General features: G+C 43.0%; 1 protein-coding gene across 3 annotated transcripts in view; it reads right to left on the reverse strand.

Moving 5' to 3' along the window:
• Nucleotides 1-13,763: 13,763 nt before the first annotated feature.
• Nucleotides 13,764-24,924, reverse strand: part of YAP1 (Yes1 associated transcriptional regulator) — an 82,740-nt gene continuing 71,579 nt past the window's right edge. For all 3 annotated transcript variants that reach the window (XM_042839288.1, XM_042839289.1, XM_042839290.1), the window contains 3 exons: nucleotides 22,496-22,626; nucleotides 17,913-18,025; nucleotides 13,764-17,330 (listed from right to left, as the gene is read on the reverse strand). In XM_042839288.1, coding sequence (XP_042695222.1) covers nucleotides 17,092-17,330; nucleotides 17,913-18,025; nucleotides 22,496-22,626 — 483 coding nt within the window. In that variant the 3' untranslated portion in view covers nucleotides 13,764-17,091. The remainder of the gene's footprint in view (nucleotides 17,331-17,912; nucleotides 18,026-22,495; nucleotides 22,627-24,924) is intronic.

Below are 24,924 nucleotides of genomic sequence, written 5' to 3' on the forward strand. Positions count from 1 at the left end.
GCTTATAAACATCTACAGGCAGGAACCAAGGAGGATGGAGCCAGACTCTTTTTGGTGGCATCCACTCACAGTACAAGGGGCAGTGGGCACAAACTGGAGCACGGAAAGTTCTGTGTTAACATGAGAAAGAAATTTGAGGGTGACAGCACTGGGACAAGCTGCCCAGAGATGTTGTGGAGTCCTTCTCCAGAGATATTCAAAAGCTGCCTGGGTGCTTCCCTGTGTAACCTACTTTAGCGAACCTGCTTTAGCAGGAGCTAGCCCACACAAGAACATCACCTACAAGCCAAAGCTCCACAAGGCTCCTCAGCACACATCTCCATCAGCACCAACCATGGCAGCTTTTCATGACATCTCGGACCCAACTCATTGAAATGGAGGGATATTGCTCCTTAATGTGCATCCTCTGCTTTGTGAGGTGCTCTGATGCTTCCAAATGTCACAAAAAATGACACAAACGTTAATGCTGATTAAAATTTCCACAATTGAAAAAAAAGCGAAAGGAACCACATCGGATTTGTAAATATCCACCATAAAATAAATAAAAATAGCTTAGGATGCTAGAAGCATTCCAAAGCAAACACAGTCTAAAAATAATAAAGCGAAAGCTAAATTTAACAGAAATCAGATATATGAAGGTCCAGAAAATAATAATCTGAAAAAACTTCTTTGCTTTGACTCTTCCAAAAGTTATTTCAGGATCATAAACAAAACTCAGATTTATACTGAGCTGGGAGTTTTGGGATGAATTACCCATATATATTCTTCTGCTTGAAGCTATGACCTTTAGACATTTAACCCTGGGCATTCATGAGGCAGTCACTTAAAATGGACACTTCCAACTGACTTACAGCTAGATGTTTTTTCTAGGAGGAAAACAATTGAGGAGAAAGGACATTCTTCAATTTAAGATACAGTCAGTTCAAAAGCTGAGCCCTACTGCACAGAAGAGAATTTTGGTTACAGAATAACCAAATATTCATTTTGGAATAATGAAATTTTAAAACAAAGCTGAGAAATGTATGCTGCCCTCATATATACTTTCCCCTTGGTAAAACTAAGGCTCAAGCACACATTCAAGTCAATGTAATCATTGATGAGGATCTCTTCTGGCTTTCAAAACATCAGCAAGAGGACACTCAGGCCACTCAGGCTGTTCGTTCTGGGCCTGTGCTGATGTATGGCCTTCTCAAAATTAATTTGTGTGGTTGCTGCCAATATCTGAAAAGCACCAAGGTTTTGAATTGCTGTCAGAGTCATCTCATTCAGCTAGGGGCCCATGATTTTCTGGATACATCAGCTATTCTGCTGCTATGTTTGATACATTTCCTTTTTCTTCTGTATGTGGGCAGCTGATGTGAACTCCATCTGCTTCAAAATTAGGCATTATGGTGTTGTTTGTTTTTTTTTTTTCCTGGGAGACAATTTTTATCCATCCCATTACTGTCCGCATAGGTGGGATGAGGGCTTTGCTTGGTGGGTGGAGGGGGAAGACTTGTTTAGATAGGACTGTCTGCATGCACTTCAAACCCTTTGCTTGGGAAAAAGCACCAGAATTAGGCCAGAAGAAAATAAGTAAGGGAACTGCCAAAAAGTTCACGAAACAAAACAAAACATTCCCCCTGCTCCAGTTTGTAGGCTGCTCCATTTATTCTGAATGAGAAGAAAAGATGAAATCCTGTTTTTTTTCCTGCTCCGCAGTGAATGACAGACAATCCCAGCCGGTTATACAGCAAATTTCCACTCCCTTCATCAATGCTGACACTCTTCCTGCCTCTCCCCCAGATACCCATAAATGTAAATGCCACAGACTGACCAAGTCAGCTCCCAGCACCCGCTCTTACAGCCCTGTTCTGCCCTTGGCCTCATTTCAGAAGTGCTGGTGTTGCAGACCCGTCCCACCGGCAGGCCTTCACCAGAGGGTTCTCCAATCCACCCAGGCTGAGCCTCCTGCTGCTCAGCTCCAAGCTGTGCGGGTTTCTGAAACACTGCAGTGCTCTTCAGCAGAAACAGCACTGCCAGAGGAGCGCTTCTCAGAGGCAGTTCTGTCTCCGGGGCTCAGGGAGTGACTCCCATCAGAACATGGGATTCCAGACCTGCACAGGATCTTCCATCCACATGGGATCCTGAGCACATGTCTGGCATGGATTCTGGGGATGAGCTGCTGGTGGGTGAGGAGATCATAGGATCATGGAATGGCTTGGGTTGGAAGGGACCTCAATGAACATCTAGTTCCAGCTCCCCTGCTATGGGTAGGGTTCCCAGCCACTAAATCAAATCAGCTACTAGATCAAACTGCCCAGGGCCCCATCCAACCTAGCCTTGAGAACCTCTGGGGATGGGGCACCCACAGCTTCTCTGGGCAGCCTGTGTCGCTGCCTCACCACCTTCTCTGTGAAAAAAATTCCCTGACATCCTCAATCATCCCTCTTTTATTTTAAAGCCATTCCTATTTTGTCCTATCGCTATCTGACCATGTAAAAAGTTGTTTTCCTTCTTGTTTATAAGCTCCCTTTAGTTACTGGAAGGCCACAATGAGGTCTCCCCAGAGACTTCTCGTCTTCAAGCTGAACAAGCCCAGCTCCCTCAGCCTGTCTCTGTAGGAGTGCTCCATCCCTCTGAGGTCCCAACTTCTGTCCCACGTGGGTCTCTGCAGTGGGGAGGGCTGTGCTGGTAGGCTGCAGTATGCCTCACATGCTGGCAGCAGGACAGAGGGCTCAGAGCAGACTGGCATTGCAGCATTCGCATTACTTTCCAGTTTTTCCCAGATCTTACAAGCCAGAAATGGAATTTGTATTGTGATGTGAAGGTGAAAAACATGGGCAGGTTCATCACGCAAAACCAAATCCACTTTGTTGGAGGTCGTGTACTCGGCTCTGTAGTTTGCTTGAGGCTGGAAGCATTGCTTAGAAGGCCTCACCATGGCTCTCCATTGCAGTGTGCAGAGCTCCCAGTCTATCTGACATTGCAGCAGACAAGTGTCATTTGTATGTTTAGGATCAGAGCAATCCGCTCAACAGCAAATCCCTCGGCTGGCTACGACAGCAGGGCAGCTCCAGCAGGATCTGCTGGGAGGCTGTTCTGCTGACCAGCTTCAGCTGCTGTTATGTTATTTAAAGCCAAGAGCAAGGAGTAACGTTAAGGTAATAAATGTAAATGAATTACTGCTGTAAATTGCTTGGAAAAAATCCCACAAAATGGAAGAATCCCCTTTAGAGGATATATATCTTACTGCTTCCTCAGCTATGCTTCAATACAAGCGCCATTTTTTTGAGACAGAAAAATAAAACAGGAACTAAAACAAAAGCTGTGTTATTAATTTGCAATTGTTACACACCAGTGGTTGTCAGAAAGGTTGCTCATTTAACTACACTCATTTTCACTAGCCAAGCTCTGTAAGGATGCACTCAATTCAGTTTTCTTTTAGTTTCGACTGTAGTCATGCCCTGATGATTGAACTAAACCAGGGAATGGGAATTACATGTACTTCTGACACCTGGCCATCACACCCTGCACCAAGGAATCACTGCGAAGGTATCTTAATGATTTCTTATAAGTGATGACTGCACAATACTTACTGAATCAAGCAACTCACCTGTCAGCAAATGCATTGTGAGGTAGCTTTACAGGATTAGTAAAATCATGGGAAATAACAGATTAATGACTGCATTTTCATTGATATAATTGCATTGGGCATGCCTGCATGCTTAGTTGCACCTTTTCAACAGTGTTTTCAGTCGTGGGACTGACTACAGATTTCTGTTTCCCTTGTCTCACTGGACAGAATTGTATCAGAGGTTTATGCTGAGCAGCAAGCACAACCAACATCCCAGAGAGGATGTCCCAGGGACAGTACTTCATGTTATCATTCATTTCTACAGCTGTGATTTGACTTAGCTGCATTTTGCTCTTGTTTCTTCATAGAAAAACATCCCCTGTATGTAAAGCAGTACAGAGTCAAGGCGTCAGTTGGCCCAAAACGAGAGATGTCTGGCTTAGAAGACTTTTCTGGCATGCCAGGATTTCGTGACAGACCCACGTGCTGCCAACTATACAAAGGTGACACCACGGAGAAGTTAGGCCCCAAAAGCAGGCCCTTGAAATATCTCAGGAGAATAGCAGGCCAGGCACACCTGGGCTCCAGTGAGCCTTCTCCAGGTCAGGTTTTTGCACATTCAGGAATCAATCATAAAATCACAGAATTGTTTGAGTTGGAAGGGACACTTAAGGGCCATCTGGTCCAACTGCTCTGCCATGAACAGGGACACCGACAGCTCCGTCAGGTGCTCAGAGCTCCATCCAGCCTAACCTGGAGTGTCTCCAGTGACTGGGCATCCACCACCTCTATGGGCAACCCGTGCCAGTGCTTCACCACCCTTATCATAAAAACTTCTTCCTTATATCCAATCTAATTCTCCCCTGTTCTAGTTTGGAACCATTTCCCTTTGTCCTACCTTAACCCTACAGTTTTGGGTTTTTTTGTTTGTTTTGTGGATGCCTTTTAGGAATGACTAGTCAGCTTTCAAGGGGAAAAAACATGAACTGGTTTGATAAAGTGGGTCATCACAGCAACAAATGAGCTGTACCCATTTCACAAGTGGGACATATGAAGAAAAGAGGTTTGGTGAACTCCTGTGCTTCATCAGAGTTCAGTGCTGTGCTCCTGTGGGACACCCCCACCCCTCCTCTCATGAATGACCACTAACTGGGCAGAAGTACAAAATCTCTGGTGTCACTTTTTGCTTTTCTGCACCAACTAAAAGTGCTTGATTATAAAAGACAAGTATATCTTTACTCTCTTATTTTCCATATATAAAAAAAACACAAGAGAATCTGTGCATTCTATAGATCAGGCTCCTTGATTGCTGGCACCAGGTGTGGGTTGGGTATAACACAGTTAACGACTCAAAGGATAGGATGTCGGCTTTGCGCAAGACGGAAGCACACGTGTGCTGGCGAGCTCTCTCCTCTCTTGACTCAAACACTACTTGAAGGGAACAAAGCGTTCTCATCTCTCTATCCAAAAATAGAAAAGGGAGAGACAATACTTCTTCAAGTATTTGCCGAAGTGATAAGGGAGACCAACAGAAACCACTCCCAGCTGCTCAGCTCGAGTTTCAGCTCATCCGAACGCTGCCTCTCCTGCTCCAATGCTGACGCTGCTCACCCCACACATCCCGTCCCTTCATCGCAGGGGAGAGAGGAGCAGCAACAGAATCTTTGAGGAAATTTGAGAGAAAATTGAGAGGAAAATTTGAGGAAGAAATGAGAGAGGGCTCATGAAGGAAGCGACAATCTCTTTGACGGTGCGCTTATGCTGGCATGCCCCAGCTTGAAACCTCGCCCGCTCACATGTTGTTTGCTGCACGCTCAGTTCACTGAAGTACATCTTCAGGGAGAGGCTGTCTCCTGAAAGCTCCAAGATCTATCGCTTCCTGTCTCCCTCATCAGCTGTGCAGGAGGGTATATTTAGAAACAAAAGGGAGTGCGGCAGCTCTGGCAAAGGGGGTTGCACAGATTCAAATCTGCTTTGGAAAAGTCAGGACAAGTCGTGTGTGTCCCAGCTCGGCCCATACTGCCGACTCAGAGCAGAGCAGTAAATTACTTGCATGCATTTTGCAGCTTTTGTCCCGAGAGGGCCTGAAGTGCTTTCCCTGACAGCAGCAGCTGTCGCGCACCCACGCGTGAAGCAGCGCCCGCGGGGGCACACAGCAGCCATGTGGGCACAGTGCTGCGGGGCCCTCCAGCCAAACCAGGTGGGCACGTGCCTTACTTTGTCAGCTGGGAATGCAGCCCGGCACACAGGATATGAAATAGGCCCTGCTTGGCAAGGACTACAATATGTTGCTTAAAGACCCTGAGCCGAAAACAGAGCATTTCATCTTAACTCCCTGGAATTGCTCCAGAGTCCCAAACAGGTTTATGTTCCGAAAATTGCCTTTCAAGTCTCTCAGGGCAGAACTGCAAGTGCCAGAAAGTCAACTACAAGAGAGAGACCTTCCTCGATGGGAAATTAAAAAGGAAAGAACAACAGAAGGGGAAAGTGTCTGGGGGGAACACACCCCTCCTTAAGGGAGCCAGATACCCATAATAAACGGTGCTGTGTCTGCAGGCCATCACTTTTACCACACGGCTCTGCACTGGGGAACGTGCTGAAGATCGTCCCATTAGAACAGACCACACACTTCTTGTGTTGGATTTTTTTCCCCTCTTACCCAGTTTGATGCTTTTGTTTTTGCCAAGATTGGTATCTGGGCTTAGCTTCAAGCTCAACAGTAGTTCCCTTAGAGCCGCAGCCAAAAATACATCTTTCCACAGAGGCTGGAGAACTTTCAGGATGATTTTTCTTCTCTGCAGGAGGTTTTTCTCCTACTAAGTGGGAGCTGTGCTCAATCTATTGTTTCTTGGCCATGCTTGGACTCTGCTCGCTGTCAGTTCAGGGGAATCGAACACATGCAGCGCGTTCGGCCAGAAGACAGATAACACTAACATGCCCTTTACCACAGTGGAGATATTTCATCCAGTTTATTAAAGCAGCCAAGCCTAATTACAGCATGTAAGTGTTTCCAACAGAAGAGAAGAATCATAGAACACAAAATCACAGAGCGGTTAGAAAGGACATTTAAGGATCACCCAGCCCCAACCCCTGCCATGGGCTGGTTGCCCCCACCAGCTCAGCTGCCCAGGGCCCATCCAGCCTGGCCTTGAGCACCTCCAGGGATGGGGCACCACAGCTCTCTGGGCAGCTGTGCCAGGGGCCTCACTGCCCTCTGAGTGAAGAATTTCCTCCTAACGTCTAACCTAAACCTCTCCTCTTTTAGTTTAAAACCATTCCCCCTTATCCTATCACTCCCACTCTATGTAAAATTCAGTCCTCCTCCTGCTTGTAAGCTCTCTTCAAGTACTGGAAAGCCTCAACCCCTGAGCCTTCTCCAAGCTAAATAAGTCCAACTGCTCTAAACTTTCTTCGTAGGAGAGGTGCTACAGCCTTCTGAGAATCTTCTTGGCCCTCCTCTGGACCCATTCCAACAGCTCTGCATCCCTTCTGTGCACTCAGTTTGCCTACTGTGGTATATAAAAATCCTCTCACTGTTCTGGTAGCAGGCTGGATCCTAAGAAAGCCCAGCATGCAGTCCAAAGGGCTGACTCAAGACGTAAGGTCAGGGACTTCTGGCTTGCAAAGCACACTGGGGCCAGCTTCAAGTACCTGGGCACCAGCTTGGCACCTGATATATCACTGCTGCTGTTCTACGAAAGGATGTGTAGGCACAAGGGCTGTGGCACAGAAATGGTTATACTTGAGCATGAAATAAATCCACATGTTAATACATTTTAAAACAGCCTGTGCCCACCCATGGAGGCAGCTTACATCCTCAAAACAAAAGAAACTTCAGCAACTGTCATGGGATTTGGGTGACGGAGAAACAATTCAACAAAACAGCTTAATCTCTATTTAAAAAGAATAACCCAAGCAAGTAGCGCAGCGTGCTCTGCATATCAGTGCATTGTGGCTCTCAGTTACATCAGGCACCCATTGGTGCCTCAGACTCTGTCAGGAGCAAACATCTCACTCCATAACGCTCCAAGTCTCTTTGCTTTGCTTTTCTGTGCATGCATACATATGACCCTGCAGTTCCAGAATGTGCTTACACAAAGATGCTTGGACCATGTGTGAAGCCGGAAGATAGACTTCAAGGTAGACAAATCTCACCTGAAGACAACTTCCCTTATGTCCTAGAATAAAAACAACAGATGTGCTTTCAGAGGAGAGGGAAGTGAGCAGCTGGACGGAGTGGCTGACACACCAGAAAGCTGTGCTACCATTCAACAAGACCTGAACAGGCTGGAGAATTGGGCAGAGAGGAACCTGATGAGGTTTAAAAAGAACAAGAGTAGAGTCTTGCACCCAGGGAGGAATAACCTCATGCGTAATTACAGGTTAGGGGATGACTGGCAGGAGAGGAGCCCTGTGGAGAAGGACCAACAACAGGTGGTCCATGAGCCAGCAGTGTGCCACTGTGACCAAGATGGCCAGTGGTATCCTGGGGCGCAATAAAAAAAGCATGGCCAGCAGGTCAAGGGAGATGGTCCTCCCCCTCTGCCCTGCCCTGGCGAGGCCACATTTAGACTACTGTGTCCAGTTCTGGACTCAGTTTAAGAAAGATAGGGATGTCTTTGAGAACTTCTGTACAAACATGCCAAAGAACTTCTTTACAGTAAGGGTGACAGAGCACCGGGACAGGCTGCCAAGAGAGGTGGCAGAGTCTCCTTCTATGGAGATATTCAAGACCCAGCTGGTTGCCTACCTATGCGACCTGTGTAGGGAACTTGTTTTAGCAGGGGGTTGGACTCCATGATCCCTTCTAACCCCCACAATTCTGTGAACTTGGCTTCTCCTACCCCAGTCCCTTTTTATTTCTTTTCAGGGGGTCCATAATTCCCCAGGATTTAAATTTATGTACATACATGTTTCTCCAGAGGCAGCACAGCTGATCATTCCTCTTCTCTCATTATTCATTTTGGTGTTAATTGTGACTGAAATGCTCCCACCTTGAAACCTGAAGGTTTGAAAATAAGCAATGATCATACAGACTGGAACAGGCTGCCCAGGGGGGTTGTGGAGTCTCCTTCTCTGGAGATAAAGTCTCGTCTGGACACCTACCTGTGCAACCTGGTGTAGGGAACCTGCTTTGGCAGGGGGTTTGGTCTCGATCATCTCTGGAGGTCCTTTCCAACCCCTACAATTCTGTGATTCTGTGATTGCTCTTATTGCTTTTTTCCTTATGAGCCTGAACCAAGCGTCATGATGCACATAAAGACCTGAGTTGTATTCAGGCACAAAATTAATGTACATATCTGTGTGTGCATGGAAATAAACACTGAGAACTGCGGTTTGACATAGGATCATAGAATGGTTTGGGTTGGAAGGGATCTTACAGACCACACAGTTCCCAGTTCCTGCCTTGGGCTGGAGCTCAGGCTCAGGCTGCCCAGGGCCCATCCAGCCTGTCCTTGAACACCTGCAGAGATGGGGCATCACAGCTCTCTGGGAAGCTGTGCCAGGGCCTCACTGCCCTCTGAGTAATGAATTTCTTCCTAACATCTAACCTAAATCTCCTCTCTTTTAGTTTAAAGCCATTTGCCCTTGTTGCATCCGTACTATACACCCTGGTGAAATTCTCTGCCACTGCCTTTCCTATAGCCTTCTTTAAGTACTAGAAGGCTGTAATAATGTCTACCTGAAGCCTCTTCTTGCCAGGAAAAACAAGCACAACTCTTTCAGCCTTTCTTCATAGGAGGTGCTCCAGCCCTCTAAGCACCTTCATGGTCCTTCTCTGGATCTGCTCCAACAGCTCTGCATTCTCCTGTACTGAGGGCCCCAGGCCTGGACAGTGGTCCAAATGGTGCCTGATGAGGACAGAGCAGAGAGGGACAATGCACTGAGTGCAGCAGAGGGACATGTAGTAACCATTACCTCCCAGCAGTGTATTTGTGGGATGAAGAAATGCCCTGCTAAGGGCTGAGCAGAGCCCACTTCATGTAAGGCAGCACACCTGGCAGTGCATCTCAGAGCACATCTTCATCCTCGCCTCACCGTCACCACTGCGGTCACTTCAATAGCGTGGCCATCTGTTATAAGTTAATGACATTAAAAGTAAAATGCAAGCAAATGTGCAGGCAGCTCATTGGGACAAGCCCTGCAGATGTCTTCACTTCATTAGAGGCGAGGCGCTCCTACAGCAGCTGCAGCACAGCAGCACGGAGCTGCTGCCCTCACCAGACTTCATTCATTGCTTTGTTTTCATGGTGAGCATAAAGCAAAACGCACGTCACAACAGCAAGCTTTGTCTGCACTGAGATTGGCTGTAATGAGCCCAAGCCTGACTGCCATCATGGATTTCTGTGTAAATGCAGCTTATTTCCCAAGCCTGGGCTAGCATACAGATGAGAGGAACTTGAGTATCGGTGTTGGTGTTTGGCTGATGGGTTTTCCTGCATTCTTGTTACTAAGCTGCAAAGAGAAGTCTTTGGGTTTTGGCACTTCTTACATTCTGCAACTCAGAGGAACCTATATTCATACAGAGCCTCCCAAATGTGATCCACTAAGTGTCCCCAGGACGGAATGGATGCCTGCAGGTCAAAATCCTTCTGCCTGAGTAGGAATGCAGAGAATGCTGAGAGGAACGATCTCTCCTCTTGCTATTTTGAATGGGAACCAGGTACATATCTCAGCGTCCAACAATAAATGTTTTTAGGGGAGATTCTGGGGTATTTATCACTGAGAGGTCAGCTTTTCCTGAACACTGGTTGCCCAGAGGAGTTGTGAACACCCCATTCCTGGAGGCATTCAAGGCCAGGCTGGATGTGGCTCTGGGCAGCCTGGTCTGGTGATTGGCAACCCTGCACTTAGCAGGGGGGTTGAAACTAGATGATCATCGTGGTCCTTTTCAACCCAGGCCACTCTATGATTCTATGATTACTTCACACTCAAAAGGGTAAGACCGTGAAATGCCACTGACAGCAACCTTTAACAGCAGTCACATGGCAAAAAGCAAAAAGGAGTGAAGGAATGTGCAGTTTACAATCGCCCAAGCCTCCGCTCCAGTGGCAGCAGCACTTCACCACTAGCACTGCTGTCACCTCTGCACACAGCCAGCTCTCACCACACAGCACCGCCTGCCTGCAGGCCCTGCGCAGCTGCGGAGCGCTGCTGGGAGCCATGGCTCTGCCCCAGGGGCACCGCACTGCCACCAGCCCTAGGGCCGTTTGGATCACAGAAACACCAAGGTTGAGAAAGACCTACAAGATCACCCAGTCCAACATCCACCTATCACCAATAGTTCTCACTGCACCATGTCCCTCAACACAAAATCTAAATGTTCCTTGAACACCTCCAGGGTCGGTGACTCCACCACCTCCCTGGGCAGCCCATTCCACTGCCTGACCACTCTTTCAGAGAAGTAGCATTTCCTAACATCCAGCCTGAATCTCCCCTGGTGCAGCCTGAAGCCATTCCCTCTGGTCCTATCACAGTGACACGAGAGAAGAGGCCGACCCCCAGCTCACTGCAACCTCCCTTCAGGTAGTTACAGAGAGCAGTGAGGTCTCCCCTGAGCCTCCTCTTCTCCAGACTGAACATTCCCAGCTCTTTCAGCTGCTCCTCATAAGCCCTGTGTTCCAGACCCCTCACCAGCTTTGTCGCCCTTTGAACCCGCTCCAGGGCCTCAATGTCTTTCTTGCAGTGAGGGGCCCAAAACTGGGCACAGTACTGCAGGTGTGGCCTCACCAGAGCTGGGTCGCAGTTTAAGAATGCAGTTCTGGGATGCTGCTGTACACCCACTAACTGTGGAGAATTAAAGCCCTGAATTACAGCAGGACCACTCAACGGCCTGCACATCCCTCTTCAGTAGTGGCTGATGGGGAGGAAAGGATTGCGGTGCCTGGGGAAGCCTGGCAGAGCTCTCCTGTCAGTCTGCATTACACCGCAGGTGTCAAGTGGGATGGATGCTTGTGGAGCTGTGGAGAGGAGGAGCCCCAGAAGAGCACACCTGGCACCCAGTGATCCTCCTGGCCAGAGCCCGCAGGTGTTACATCAGAGCATGCAGGTGGGAAGGAAGTGTGATTAAAAGGCACTAATAAGTGGTTTGGAAAGAACAGGCGTAGAAAAAGGAGAAAGGGCATTTCAGGTGGGACAGAATATCCCATTTTTAATATATTTTGTTGTTGTACGATATTTGGGGGGGAAAAAAACCATTCATGCTTTTTCTTTCTTTCTTTTTTAATGGCTTAATCAAAAGGTCAGGCAGCTACATTGCCCCGGAAATAGTAACTGAATCTTCACTGGTAACAAGGTATTGTGATGTGTGTGAGCAGCCCCATCCCCACACAGAGCACCAACCGTCAGCCTCAGTTGTGGCCTTCACTGCTAGGACACCTTCATTATAGAGAAGCGTGCCAGGAAAAGGAGAAGCTCTTGCATTTCCCAGAGGGAGCTTTGTGAGATGTCTGGGTGTTTGTATCCTTATTCAACACACTTCCTCAACTTATTTTTTCTTTAGATGCAAACTCCCTCACTTGTTTTAAGAGACACAGAGTATGGGATGTGGTACATTGGCACACGGTTCTACTCTCTAAAGACTGGATTTCTCAGGTATTGGTTCTCCCATTTAATGTCAGCTAGGATTCTCCTTACAGACATCGTCCTACATTGTTACATCTCTGCTCAGAGGGTGCCGCCACCATTAGCACTACGTTATGATGGCAAGGGGCAAGCAGCAGAGCTCTCCTTTGCTACAGGAGAACAGACTACGGATATGGATACTGCAAACAAAGTGGATGTGCCCACTTTACCTCAGAATGAACCTCCCAAACAGGAGGAGCTAGAAGGATTATAGCTTGATCTTAATTATTTTGTTAATGACCCTGGATGGAAAGTACTTTTTTTTTCTCCTTGATAACTAGCACATTAGCATGAAGACTCAAATCTTCCTTGGAGACATACTATTTTTGGCTTAGTAAAACCAATACTTCTTATTTTTAAACTGTTGAAAATATATCAGCAGGAATTCCCAAGTGAGCCCAGAACACCTGGACCAGATATCCTGCCCTGCTGTAATGAAGCATATTTAGGGCTGCCTCAGAAGGTCCCTCTGCTGCAGTACGTCACCACCTTATAAACAGGAGATAGTAATAGCACCAAATAAGATCGGGGCCTTGCCACACCCTGGCACTGAATTTGTGCTTCCAGGAGTAGGTAGAATAGGTTAGGTTTTAATTTAAAGGATCTGAGTGAGGCTCGTGAGTAAAAGACACTGACAGAATCACTGAGGTCAGGCCCCTTATCATGGAATCACAGAATGGCCTGGGTTGAGAAGGCCCACAGTGATCATCCACTTTCAACCCCCCTGCTGTGTGCAGGGTCACCAACCACCAGACCAGGCTGCCCAGAGCCACATCCAGCCTGGCCTTGAATGCCTCCAGGGATGGGGCATCCACAGCCTCCTTGGGCAACCTGTTCCAGTGTGTCACCACCCTCTGTGTGAAAAACTTCCTCCTTTATCTGAGCAAAAGCACAACAGCACTGAATTTGGCAGGGTTGAGGCATTTCAGAACTGAGCACCAATAACTCTGAAGCTGCTAAGATGCAAAAATACAACTTCAGTTATCAAGAACTACATAGCATAAAAAAAAACCCCAAAAACACAACTCTGAATTTCTGCTTTAGAGGTCAAAATTAGTGTATCCCATCAAAACTTTTTAATTTGCACACTTTCAAATTATGTCATTGCATGTTTCGTATTTCATAAGTCAAAGCTTGAGGAATGAAAATAGCGTGCCTTTATTGTGTCACAAGTCACTGCATAGCTTTGAGTGAACCTTGCAAACCCATCTGCAAGAAGTGGACGCGTGCTTACAGAAGGTGACGGATGTTCTGTCACCAGCTCTCACTGTGCTTTGCACAGCTGCAGCACCGTTTTATACCAACTGCACAAGGTTACTGGAGTCGCTTTCTCTTTCTCACTGCAAGCACACTGAGATAAATACTTTAATGCTAAGCCTTCACTGACTTCAGTAGGACTCCTCTGTCCCTTAGGTAAGCTTGCACACGATGCCTGCAGGACTGGAGTTTATGACTACAAGAGCTGTGACGAGGGGGACGAGAACAGAAACTAAGACAGGAATTCAACAGTTCAATGCATCTGTCTTGCTGGAGGAAATCAATGCCTTTACCTCCTACTGAACGTTAAAAACAAACAAAGATGTTTAAGCACAAAGTATATATTTATACCAAATAAAACAACTGAAAAAGTATTACATAAAGAAAAATAATGTAACAGAATGTACTTAGGTACCTAACTTACAGTCATGCTCATATCTAAAAAGTAACATTGGTAACTAATATATGTAATTTTTGACAAGGGTGCATTTAAGAGTTCTCTAACATACAACATTCTAAATGTGTAGAGTATTTTTTTTTTCCAAGATACAGAAAACAAATTATTTTACACAGGCACACCTGTTAATTTGAATGAAAAAACAAAAAAACAAAAAAACAAAAAAACATGCTCGTAAGTGAAAAGGTCACTTTAGTACTAATTTACCAGATGTGTGAAAGCTATGTAGTGTTAATCACGTTGAAACTGTCTCTTCTCCTTTTGCATTGGTGAGCGCCAACACTGAATGGTACAATATTTGATCCACGTGGTTTACTGACACTGCAACCTGTTTCCAAGCAGTCGCCCTGCCCAGGTGTTGAACAGCACAGCACGGTGCAGCCCCATCCGTCTGCATGTAGTGTATTCTGCCTAAAAGCTATTACAATTATTACAGTGATTTGTTTCAATATATACATCAGTATAAAATACTACCCCAAAACACTTTAACCACTTCATCAAACAATGCGTTTGCAGAATAAAAAAAATAAACCCAATTAGTGTTGATTGCCAACAGTACAGCATGTCTATGGTACGTTTCCTAGTAAATGAGAACGGAAATGTTTGAAAATCAATGAAAATAAGAATCACAAAACAGAATTAGTGTTAGAACAGTTCAAGGATTCCCAGTCTGTCAGTATCTAGCCCGAACAGTGCTACCCAAACACAGTATAAGCCATTTAGTGTTTTCACAATGAGAAAAAAACACTCAAAATTAAAGCTGCGACAAACACACAAAAGCAAGGAAAGAACATCTGTTCTGTACACGGCCGCGTGGCACCAAGGCATGGCGTGCTGGGAGGCTGCACCCAGTGCACGGTGTGCTGTGATACCTGGATACAACTGTGGAAGACAACTGAAATGGAAACAGTTCTGTTTCCTTGCTGTTGTGGTTTCATGTTATACCATTCAAGTTATAACAGCTTCGTGTAATTTGTTCTCCTGAAGGGAAGAAGAGAGAAAAGTTCATAAGGAAATTTAAAAAATGCTACTAAAATCCATAAGTTGGACACAATACACTGCTTCAGGAGCTACCGTGTCATTGCACAATACAGAAGCGGCCCATCAACCGCTGAACTACTGGTGTAGTACAACATGTTGGCCACTGTGTTTTGAAAACTGGGATTTTAAAACCTGCCAGCATTCCTTAACAAGGCAGAAACAAATCTGCGGGTTTCAAATACTACCATCCTTATGAAAAGTAGTAAATGTGCATTTCGAGTGGCAAAATTCAAATCTCTGCCTCTGCTGCTTCAGTTCTTAAAATGAGACTTTTATCAGTCTTTGTTCTTTTATATTATCCTGAAGCACGTTTATTTCTGAAGTATAAAAATGACAGTGATCATACGGGTCATTTGTTTTGCTGATCCATTCCTAACATGGAAAGGTAACCAGTTTCTTTAACAACAAAATAAAAAGCCATTAAAATCTCCCTCTGGGAGAAGTCCCCGTTCGCTGGGATTTTTCTGAAAACCGGGTTTCATGCTTACAGCATCTTTACAGTCATGTTAAACACCCTTGAAAATAAAGGCTTATGTTGAGAATAGCGATGGGCCCTTAGTTGCAGAGGTGCTAACTGCTGACTCGACTTTTAATTAGAAAAAAAACAACCAAAACCCCAGAAAATGTCATAGCTTATACTGAAAGTTTGATTCATGCTCATTTTGTTCATTTAAAAATACTCTTTGGAAACTGTCAACTCCTGCAGACAACTTAGTGATACATCTTTTCCTGTTAAAATAAAGATAACTCATATTCACCTCTATCCCATGCTAAGCTCTACTGCTAATATACACTTCATTACTTGCTCATGTCACCATCTAACACATATCTTTACAGACTTCTACATTGTGCCCAGGGCTTATTTTTCACCAAACGGAATTTGATAACTATTACACTTCAGAGTTTTTACTGAGGATTCTTGTTTTTTTTGGTGTTCTAGCCTTTTCATTGCAACTTACAGTGATATTCATAGTTCAGACCATTTTCCCACGCTCACTCAGGAGAAAATTTTCAGCAAGTTTTTTCCCATCAAAGAATCTAAAATCATTCAGATACAAAACTGAAAACCAGAAGAGAGATTGGACGCATCAGTCACTGTAAAATTGTTTCTGCTACTTTAAGATGCATTTCAGAATGGTAAATAGCACACTTAGCTTCTAATTCAGTATCTTGCAAAGAAACATGAAAAATAAGCCACTGGTCATGGATTCTAAGGATTACATTCAAAGCTAGCCTTTAAAAAAAATAGAAAAGTTGCAGGCAAATGCACTGTTTTATGTACTCACTAGCTTATTGCGCTACAATAGCCATGGTTTGGGTATAAAAAAAGCAGACAATTCAGATTTAAATAAGACTATGTGAAATCAGAAAAAAACCTTGGATTTCACTATTTAAAAAAAGAACACCTAAAATTACTTCCCATCCTATAGCTACAGTTAAATCAACTAACAAAAATAATCAAACTATTTTTGACAAACAAGAGTTAGGCTAGAATAAGTGGCAACAATCAAAGTTCATATATGTTTCTATGTAAAATGACTCATGATTTACTATAACATAAAATATGAACAAAAGCACTTTGTGGCTAATGAAGGAGCTACTAGTGGAAACACTTAATGCCAGTTTTCAGCCCTCCTTTAAGTCATATCTCCAAATCAGTATTGACTTCATTTGACCAGATACATCATTTTTGGCTTGTCACCCAGTATGTCACGTTTTACCACTTTCCACAGGCAGCAGGAGACAACTAGCTGAGCAAACTACAAGCAGTGACATGCAGAAATTTACTCTCACATCTGAGTACTTAGATAAAAATGATATGCAAGCGCACACTAGGACAAAAGGAATGGCATTCGTCATTCAAATAGGCTCATCATTCCCTCCCCCACCCCCCAACAGTAGTTGCAACAGCAATAGAAAAAGGTCAAGAAGATGTCTGTTCTTCAGAGTCAACTGTGGAAAAAAGTCAGCAATATATAACAGCAGCGATGGACAAGGAAGAGCAAAATGAAAGAATCTTGCTGAATATTTGTTCATTTACTTTTTCTGAACACAAGTCAAAGTGTGCCACACTGACTTGTTCTGAACTTCAGATACAGATGTCCTATTCTCCTTAGATCCTTCACAGATTTAGAATTCAGTCTCCCTGAGGCCCCTATAACCAAGTAAGAAAACTCTCTTTATCTAGCTTGGTGGCTGCCAAGACAGATTCCATGTCATTTAGGATGTCAGAGCTCAAAGCCTCTTGCAGACTTGGCATCAGTTCTTCTCCTTCTATATTCATCCCATCTCCTTCCAGTGTCCCAAGGTCCACATTTGTCCCTGGAATGGCTTCAAGGTAGTCTGGGAATCGGTTCTGATGGGACGGTATGTTACTTTGGCTGATACTGTCACCTAGTTGTAACAAAAAGGAAGATGGATGTTCAATTTACTGGAAGTACCAAACCCACAATTTATCATAACTGGTTAAAGGTTAATCCTGGATCTCTTGCATCACTCGAGCACTGATTCATAGAAATCCATCACAAAAACTGAAGATGACTTGGCTGCACGCAGATGTACAAAGAAGTTGCCTTTGTTTCAAACTTTGCATGTCTTAACCTGAATCTCTACAGATCTTTGATGTCTTTTAGCATGTTTTAATTTTTATGCTTAAAAGACAATACTGAGTCAAATATAATTTAGGTGCAACATTAGCAATAACGCATAAGACACAGTTCTTAGCTCAGAACAAGCTATTTCTTAAGAAAGCAAATCGGTATCCAAATTCCATATGACTGCAGGAATGATCCCAATAAAATTTTCTACAAGGATGTTTTTCACAAATGTAACTGTAACAGCTCTGCGATAGAAACAGAAGGAGGTAGAATAACTATAAAGAAAACATTGGAGCTTTTCAGAGCACTGTTTTCACTGCAAAGCGGCTGAGCATTTGACACCAGCATAACTAAAAAGGATGTAGTAATGAGAACAAACCTGTATCCATCTCATCAACACTGTTCAGGAAGTCATCTGGGGTTCTGGGTACACTGTAGCTGCTCATGCTAAGTCCGCTATCTGTGCTTTCATCTCTGGAGTGATATGTTCCACTGTAACAGAAAAAATGCAACAAAAATGAGGGTAGAGCGGAGAACTTAAAATGCTTAGACACTTTGTTAGAAACAGTGCAGGGGTTTTGATAGCATGGCTGCCACAAGAAATGCTCCATTCTAATTAAAAGCTGAAGCCTGTGTGAGACAGCTGGTTTTTATTTTATGCTGACCTTTCTCAAGTAAGACCGTATTATTGAGATTCAATTTGACTCAGTAAGAACGTACCTAAGCAGCTTTAAGAAACTGCCTATCAATGTTCCACACCGTTTTAATTTTTCACACCCAGCCACAGCTAAAAACCATCAGAAGCATATCACAGTCCTCAACCATTACAAAGTTTAATAATGGTGTACATTTCACACTTCAGTAAGGATTAAGAACATTCTGACCACTAACGTCCCCTTGTTTAATCAGCCACCGAAGTGCATTTTTAGGTCAGTGCAGTTATAAATAGGAGCTACAGTTGGAACTCCTTTAGCAATTCTTCAGTTGCTTCCCGCTGTTGCATTACTACCAGTTCAGTCGTACATGTCATGGCAAGAGGGCCCTGATATAAATCAGATACTGTACAGAAGCCATTCTGTAAACAAATCCTGTTCAGAACGATCTTGCTGACAGAACAGTTAGCAAGATGGCACAGGGCCTCACATATATTAGTTTTCTCATTGCCATCTTACTACCAGTGGAGCAAGCAAGAGCAAGGGACTGCAATGGAGATTTGGGATGGGAGTGGGAAGAACAGGCCAATCAGATGAGCTACAGTCAGCTGGGGGGGGATCCAATTTTCAGCTGACTTTCTTGTAAGTCGCATAAACTATTTCTTTGAAAGTAGAACAATAGGAAAAGTTATATACAACAGTGAAAATCATTATCCTAACTGGAACAATTATTTTCAAAAGCAGGAAGGAGCTGCTACTTGTTATACATAGGCATACATCTGAAATATTTTGCTACAATAGCTGAAAGGATGCAAAGAGTCCCACCAGTCAAAACGGTCACGAGCGGAAGCAGCTGTAGAAATATAGCACTGCCTCCCTCCTCCTGTGTCTAACAGCCAAGCTTCAACTGGAAATATTTTCAAACAAAATTTCTTCCACCTGTGGTAGCATTGCTGAGAACGCTTACAGATTTTCCACCGTGAATCCTAAGTGCAAATCAGTCTGATGTACAAGCTGTACAATCAAGCTGTGCACTGTGTTGATTAGCATTTGGAGACATGCTGAGCTGTAGTGTATGCTTGTCAAGTATGCAGAAGCAAACAGAAGATAGCTGAACAGCTGTTCAATATTGGATGCAAGCAAAACACCATCAACCATGAACATATATCTTAGATTTCACCAGGTCATCTTTGCCACACAAGAAATAAAGCTGGCATTTCTATATGGAGAGCCAAAGTATCACCACACATTTGATAACAATCATCACAAGTAGGCTGTTCAAAACTTCTGTGAAAAAAAATTGCTGTTTACTTTGTGGGACAAAATACTAGAAATAGAACTGAGAGAACTGAGCCTATGCTGAACTGAATCATCCTGGTTGAGAAGGCTTTTTGGCTGGTGCTGTCACACTTGGAATGTCCAGACCTCCTCTTTCTTCAAATCACTCCTCAATAAACATTTCCAGCAAGGATTTCTTCACTTAATAGTCACACCACCCAAAATTACTGCATGCAACTAAACTGCATTACCCAAAATAGAATGGATGCTTCTTCAACAAATACTTGTTAAAATATGTGTATACAGAAGAAGAAAGCCCAATTTAGGAGTGATACAGAATTGCCAACACAACCAGTATAAATTTAACAGTCAAAAACACATGCCAAGTAGCAAATCAAAAGCCAAAATCATATAATGTAAAGTCTAAATATTCTGCATTGCTGTCATATTTCACTTAAAAATGAAATATAGCATAAAGACAGAAGACATCAGGCAGAAGACTGACTACATAAATAAGAACATCACTGTGTACTTTCTCCACTTCCTCCAATGTAGCATTCTTTGATGCTTTTTGGATGTTCAGAGTATATAGGAAGTGGAAAATATTCAGCTACTTGAATTTCTGGAATGTAAAGTTAGGAGGATTGTTTCACCAGGAACTTTATCTACTCTGTGAAGAGAAAGGAGCATTTCTGGGTATCTGAATTAAAATATAAGGAACATCAAAACTACTGTATTGCTGCACCTAGGTCAGGGCCAGCAACCCACAAGTGTCCCTTAGAGAATCCCTTTCCCTTATGCATATCCCAGAATTAAACACAGTGATGTACACAGAATTATCTAGAAGGGAACAATGCTTAAACTAAAATGTAAATTTAAAAAATTATCTGAATTGAGATGAGATACAGAGTTTTCAGTAGTCTGTGTGGGGTAAGGGCTACAAAAAACACAGCCAAGTTAAACATATCTGCAACTAGGCAAATGATAACTTCCAGTAAGTAGTCCTTGCTAATTATCAATCTGGCAAAAGTTAAAATAACTTTGTCCTTTCTAGCTTTTTTCCTACTTGTCATTAAAGACAAATCATTTTTTATTTCATATATACAGAAACACAACAAACTGCTTTAGTCCACTGCTGGAGTATTAGATGTATAGAGGAGTACAGTGGCAATCTAAAAACTAAAGATACAGAAAACAAGAGTAAGAAGTGAGGCTATTACATTAATTAAGGATAATGTTCAAAATACACCCAGGCTTCGTGTATGATGGCAACAGCCTTCCAGGAATTCAGACTAGTTTGTTACTACAACATATCATGGTCATCTTCTATCTACAAGGACTTCTTCATTTATTTGTCACGCCATGGAAAATTACTGCCTGTAACTAAACTGCATTATTCAAAATGCAATTTGAGATAGATGAGTAGATAGTCACCTTTTCAGATTCCTCGTGCTTTTTATTCCTCGGCACAAAGCCAGCACAGCTGAAGATCACACCAAATTCCAGTATGAATTCCGTGGAAAACAACCCCTCCCTCTAACAGAAAATTACGCTTTCTAACCAGATCTGTTTTTGTAGGAGGCAGAACAGAGTATTTGAAGAGATGGACAGGACTTTTGGAGAAAACAGAAAATGAGCTCTCAGAATATCCGTAACTGGGAAAAGGTACTTTAGGCATCAAAAGCCCAGACAGGAGCGACAGGTAATGTTACTACAAGAAGAGATGTAGAATTGCAACAAAAGCTTACAAAGATTTTAAAGCTTTCAGTACCTAAGATGATGGCAGTTATTTAAGCTTGCCCAACTACAAAACCATGTTAATTCTAACATGATGTGAACGTCCTTCCTTACAAGCAGATTTGAAACCCTTCTGGTAGCAAAAATATAAGTTATGCCTTGCACTGAAAGAATTTGGAATTTTATGTGAAATTTAGGCTAATTTTACAGGTTGTTGGGTTTTTTTTGTTTGTTTGTTTTTTTTTTTTTGTGTGTGTGTATGTGTATGTATAAGAGTGCACAATTAAAAAGAAGGATGAGCATATTATAATTCAAGAGCATTTACACTAAACATCCTAAAGTAACACTAACATTTCAAGGTAATGTAGAAAAGCACCAATGAACTCTGATGGAGTATGTAACTTTTCTCTTTTTTGGTAATGGATGATGAGATGTTATCAGTTTAAACCACTAACAAAATATAGTTCAACAAAGCCCTACAAAATGAACAACTTCAACTACTGATACTGACAAAACTTAAATAGATTTTTTTAAACTCCAGTAAATAAAAACATAGGTGGTTCAGAGATTAGATTATTTTGTCATTTTCATCTTTCCTTTTCAGCATGCTGAGTAAAAAATATAGATGCAACTTATCACAAGCTGCAGCAGGGTCTCCAAAACTATGATGATTAGTATGAAGCATCTGTAAGCTGCAATTAGGACAGTACTTCCAAACAAACAAACACCCCTCAACTCAGAGGGATTAAGGAAAAAGTTATATAAAAACACTGGTCTATATTGTAAAATCCTAATTCTTGACTTAAAAGGCCCATACTTCAAAATAATACAGCTTATAAAATGAAAGATGCCACTATTTGCAGTCCTGACATTAACAGAGTAAAAATATTGCTAAATTAAATACTTGAAGTGATGGGGAGGGGTGAACGGAACAACCTTAAAATGAACCTCAAGGTGTAGTCCTAAATGTGCCTCACAGCTCATCTGATCTCATAGCAAGCTATTCACAAATTCTTCTGAGTCAGTAATTTGAAATGACTGTTAGTCAACAGATTATGCAAAGGCAAACATGTTATGACTTTGAATAAAAAACCTTCCTACAAGTCTGAACAGACTACTTCCTCCCACAGGAGACAGCTTTTAATCCTCAACTTTTACTAGACTTGCCATTTAAGGAAAGATTCATTTACAGCTGTGGCTTTTGGCATAGACAGATGTTCAAAATAAACTATTACATGTTCTGAACAGAATTTTAAATCAATTTTTTTTCCCTCCAGTAGCTACTCCTACAAACCTGTTAAGAAAGGGATCAGAACTATTTGTAGTCATTGTTCTCAGTTCCTGAGACATTCCAGGAGATGATACGGGATTTTGAGATCCACCATCTTGTTCCATTGTTGGAAGCTGGCTACGGAGAGCCAATTCCTAAAGCAGGGGTGAAGAGGAAAAAAGAAAAGATCTTGTTAGGCATTTGAATGTGCTTTTCAGATATGTAAACATATGACATTTCAGGATAATTGATGCTTTTAGTGTTTTCAGTTAAAAGATTTTAAATGCAGTTAAGATTCTGAAGACAAAGCAAGAATTTTTACTGGCTTCATTGATAATGGAAGTTCAACCAGTCAAGCCCAGGACTACAAGGAATTCACTGTAAATATATTTATGCATATAAATTTGTATGTGATCACATAAATCTTCTATGATTTCACTTCAACATCCTTAATAATTATTAAGAACAAAAAGAATTAGCACTACTCAACCCCTAACATATATCTGTTCTTTTTCGTGGAATGCATGATGTATTCTACGTTTTCCTTCAGTACCAAGTTACACGTTTTGACTAGGTTTTCTCACACCAGCTGATTAGACCTTCACAGCAGAGTACAACCACACCATTAGTTTTTGGATCTGACACACCCAATTGCTTACCCAAGCAAATATAGTCCCCATCCAGCCTGTCCTGGAGTGTCTCCAGAGACAGAAGATGACCACCTCTCTGGGCAACACATGCCAGTGCCTCACCGCCTGTATCATAAAAAACTTCCTTATATCCAATCTAAATCTCCCGTTCTAGTATGAGACCATTTCCACTTGTCCTATCACAACAGACCCTGCTAAAAAGTTTAATCTCTTCTTTCTTGAAGTCCCCCTTTAGGTACGGAAAGGCTGCTATCAGTCTCCCCAGAGCCTTCTATTCTCCAGGCTGAACTGCTCCAGCTCTCTCAGCTTGCCTTCGTAAGGGAAGTGTTCCATCCCTTGGATCATTTTTGTGGCCCTCCTCTGGACACACTCCAACAGTTCTATCTTTCCTGTACTGAGGACTCCACATCTGGACGCAGCGCTCCAGATGAAGCCTCACCAGCACAGAGCAGAGGATCACCTCCCTCGCACTGCTGGCCACACTTCTTTTTATGTTGGAGCCAGCGGTTGGCTTGCTGGGCTGCAAGGGCACATTACTAACTCATACCCAGCTTGCCATCCAGCAGCACTCTAAGTCCTTTTTGGCAGGGCTGTATTCTATCCTTTCATCCCACAGCAAGTATCAATAGCAGGGGGCTGCTGCAACACATTTTCTTACGTAATGAGACCAAGTGCATACACTACATGAGCTCTTAGTTTAAAACCAGGTTTACCAGTTAAATTCAGTTAAAACCAGGTTTACCAGTTACCATCACATCAGACCTGATACAAAGAAACTGATATGAAAAATTCCTTCTTGGAATGCTTCCAACTGGAGATCTAGGGAAGGTCTTTGATATCCCGGAAGAATTTGTGAACTGCAAAAACTGCTTGCTCACATCAAAACTGTTATGCCCTTCTTCCAGAGACCAAAAAAGTCTTCCAAACATCAGTTGAACTTTCCCTTCTCTGAGAAACTACCTTTGTAAAATGCAACTACTTTTAACTAAGTCCATCTCAGTTTTCTGTCAAATGAAAAGCACAGGGGGTGGAAATCACTTGGAATTGCAACACTGCTTTAAGCACCTTCTCAGTCTTGTATTCATACTTGGAATAAAGCACACTTCCATCCTCTACACTGATAGCAGATTTGTGCATCAGTGAGCCCTCCCCTCCCTGCTCCTATGCCTCTGTGGTAAGAACTCTGAGGCCTTCTCCCCTTACCTCAATTTGATCCCTATATTGCATTTTTATTTCATTTGTTTGCAGTCCCTGACTAAGATGAAGAAGAGGAGCCAAGTGCCTGCAGCATGCAAAAGAAGCTTCATCAGAGACCAGTGCCCCAAAGAGCAATAACAAAGCAAAATCAAAATGGAGTCATTCCTGCATATAGAACATAAAGTGATATTTTATCTCATTGGGAAGACCTGACCTATCACACAGCCACAACCAATCTGAAAAGAGAAAGTTACCACTGTATTTTCTAAATCTTCAGTGGGTAGGAGAGACTGAATGAATTACACTGTACATATAATTTACATTAATACATTAATACATATAATAATGAATTACATTATACATATAATTTACATTATATGACTTCAAATAAATGAATTTCAGTTACTGGCCAGATACAAATGAAAAGTCACTTCTCACTTAAAGGCCTACCAAATAGGTGTCAGGCCAGGAGAGAGAACTACCTTTTCTTAGGAGTGAATGACCTAGTGAAGAATGGAATTAGTACCATTTTAGTCCTTATTTCAGTAACAGCACTGCTAGAAGTGCAAAACGACAACTGCTTGCATTAATGCTACTCATTGAGGA

This window comes from Centrocercus urophasianus, unplaced genomic scaffold (genome assembly GCF_019232065.1).
Source record: "Centrocercus urophasianus isolate 14NV4802_14NV808 unplaced genomic scaffold, USGS_Curo_1.0 seq_9, whole genome shotgun sequence".
Lineage (NCBI taxonomy): Eukaryota > Metazoa > Chordata > Aves > Galliformes > Phasianidae > Centrocercus > Centrocercus urophasianus.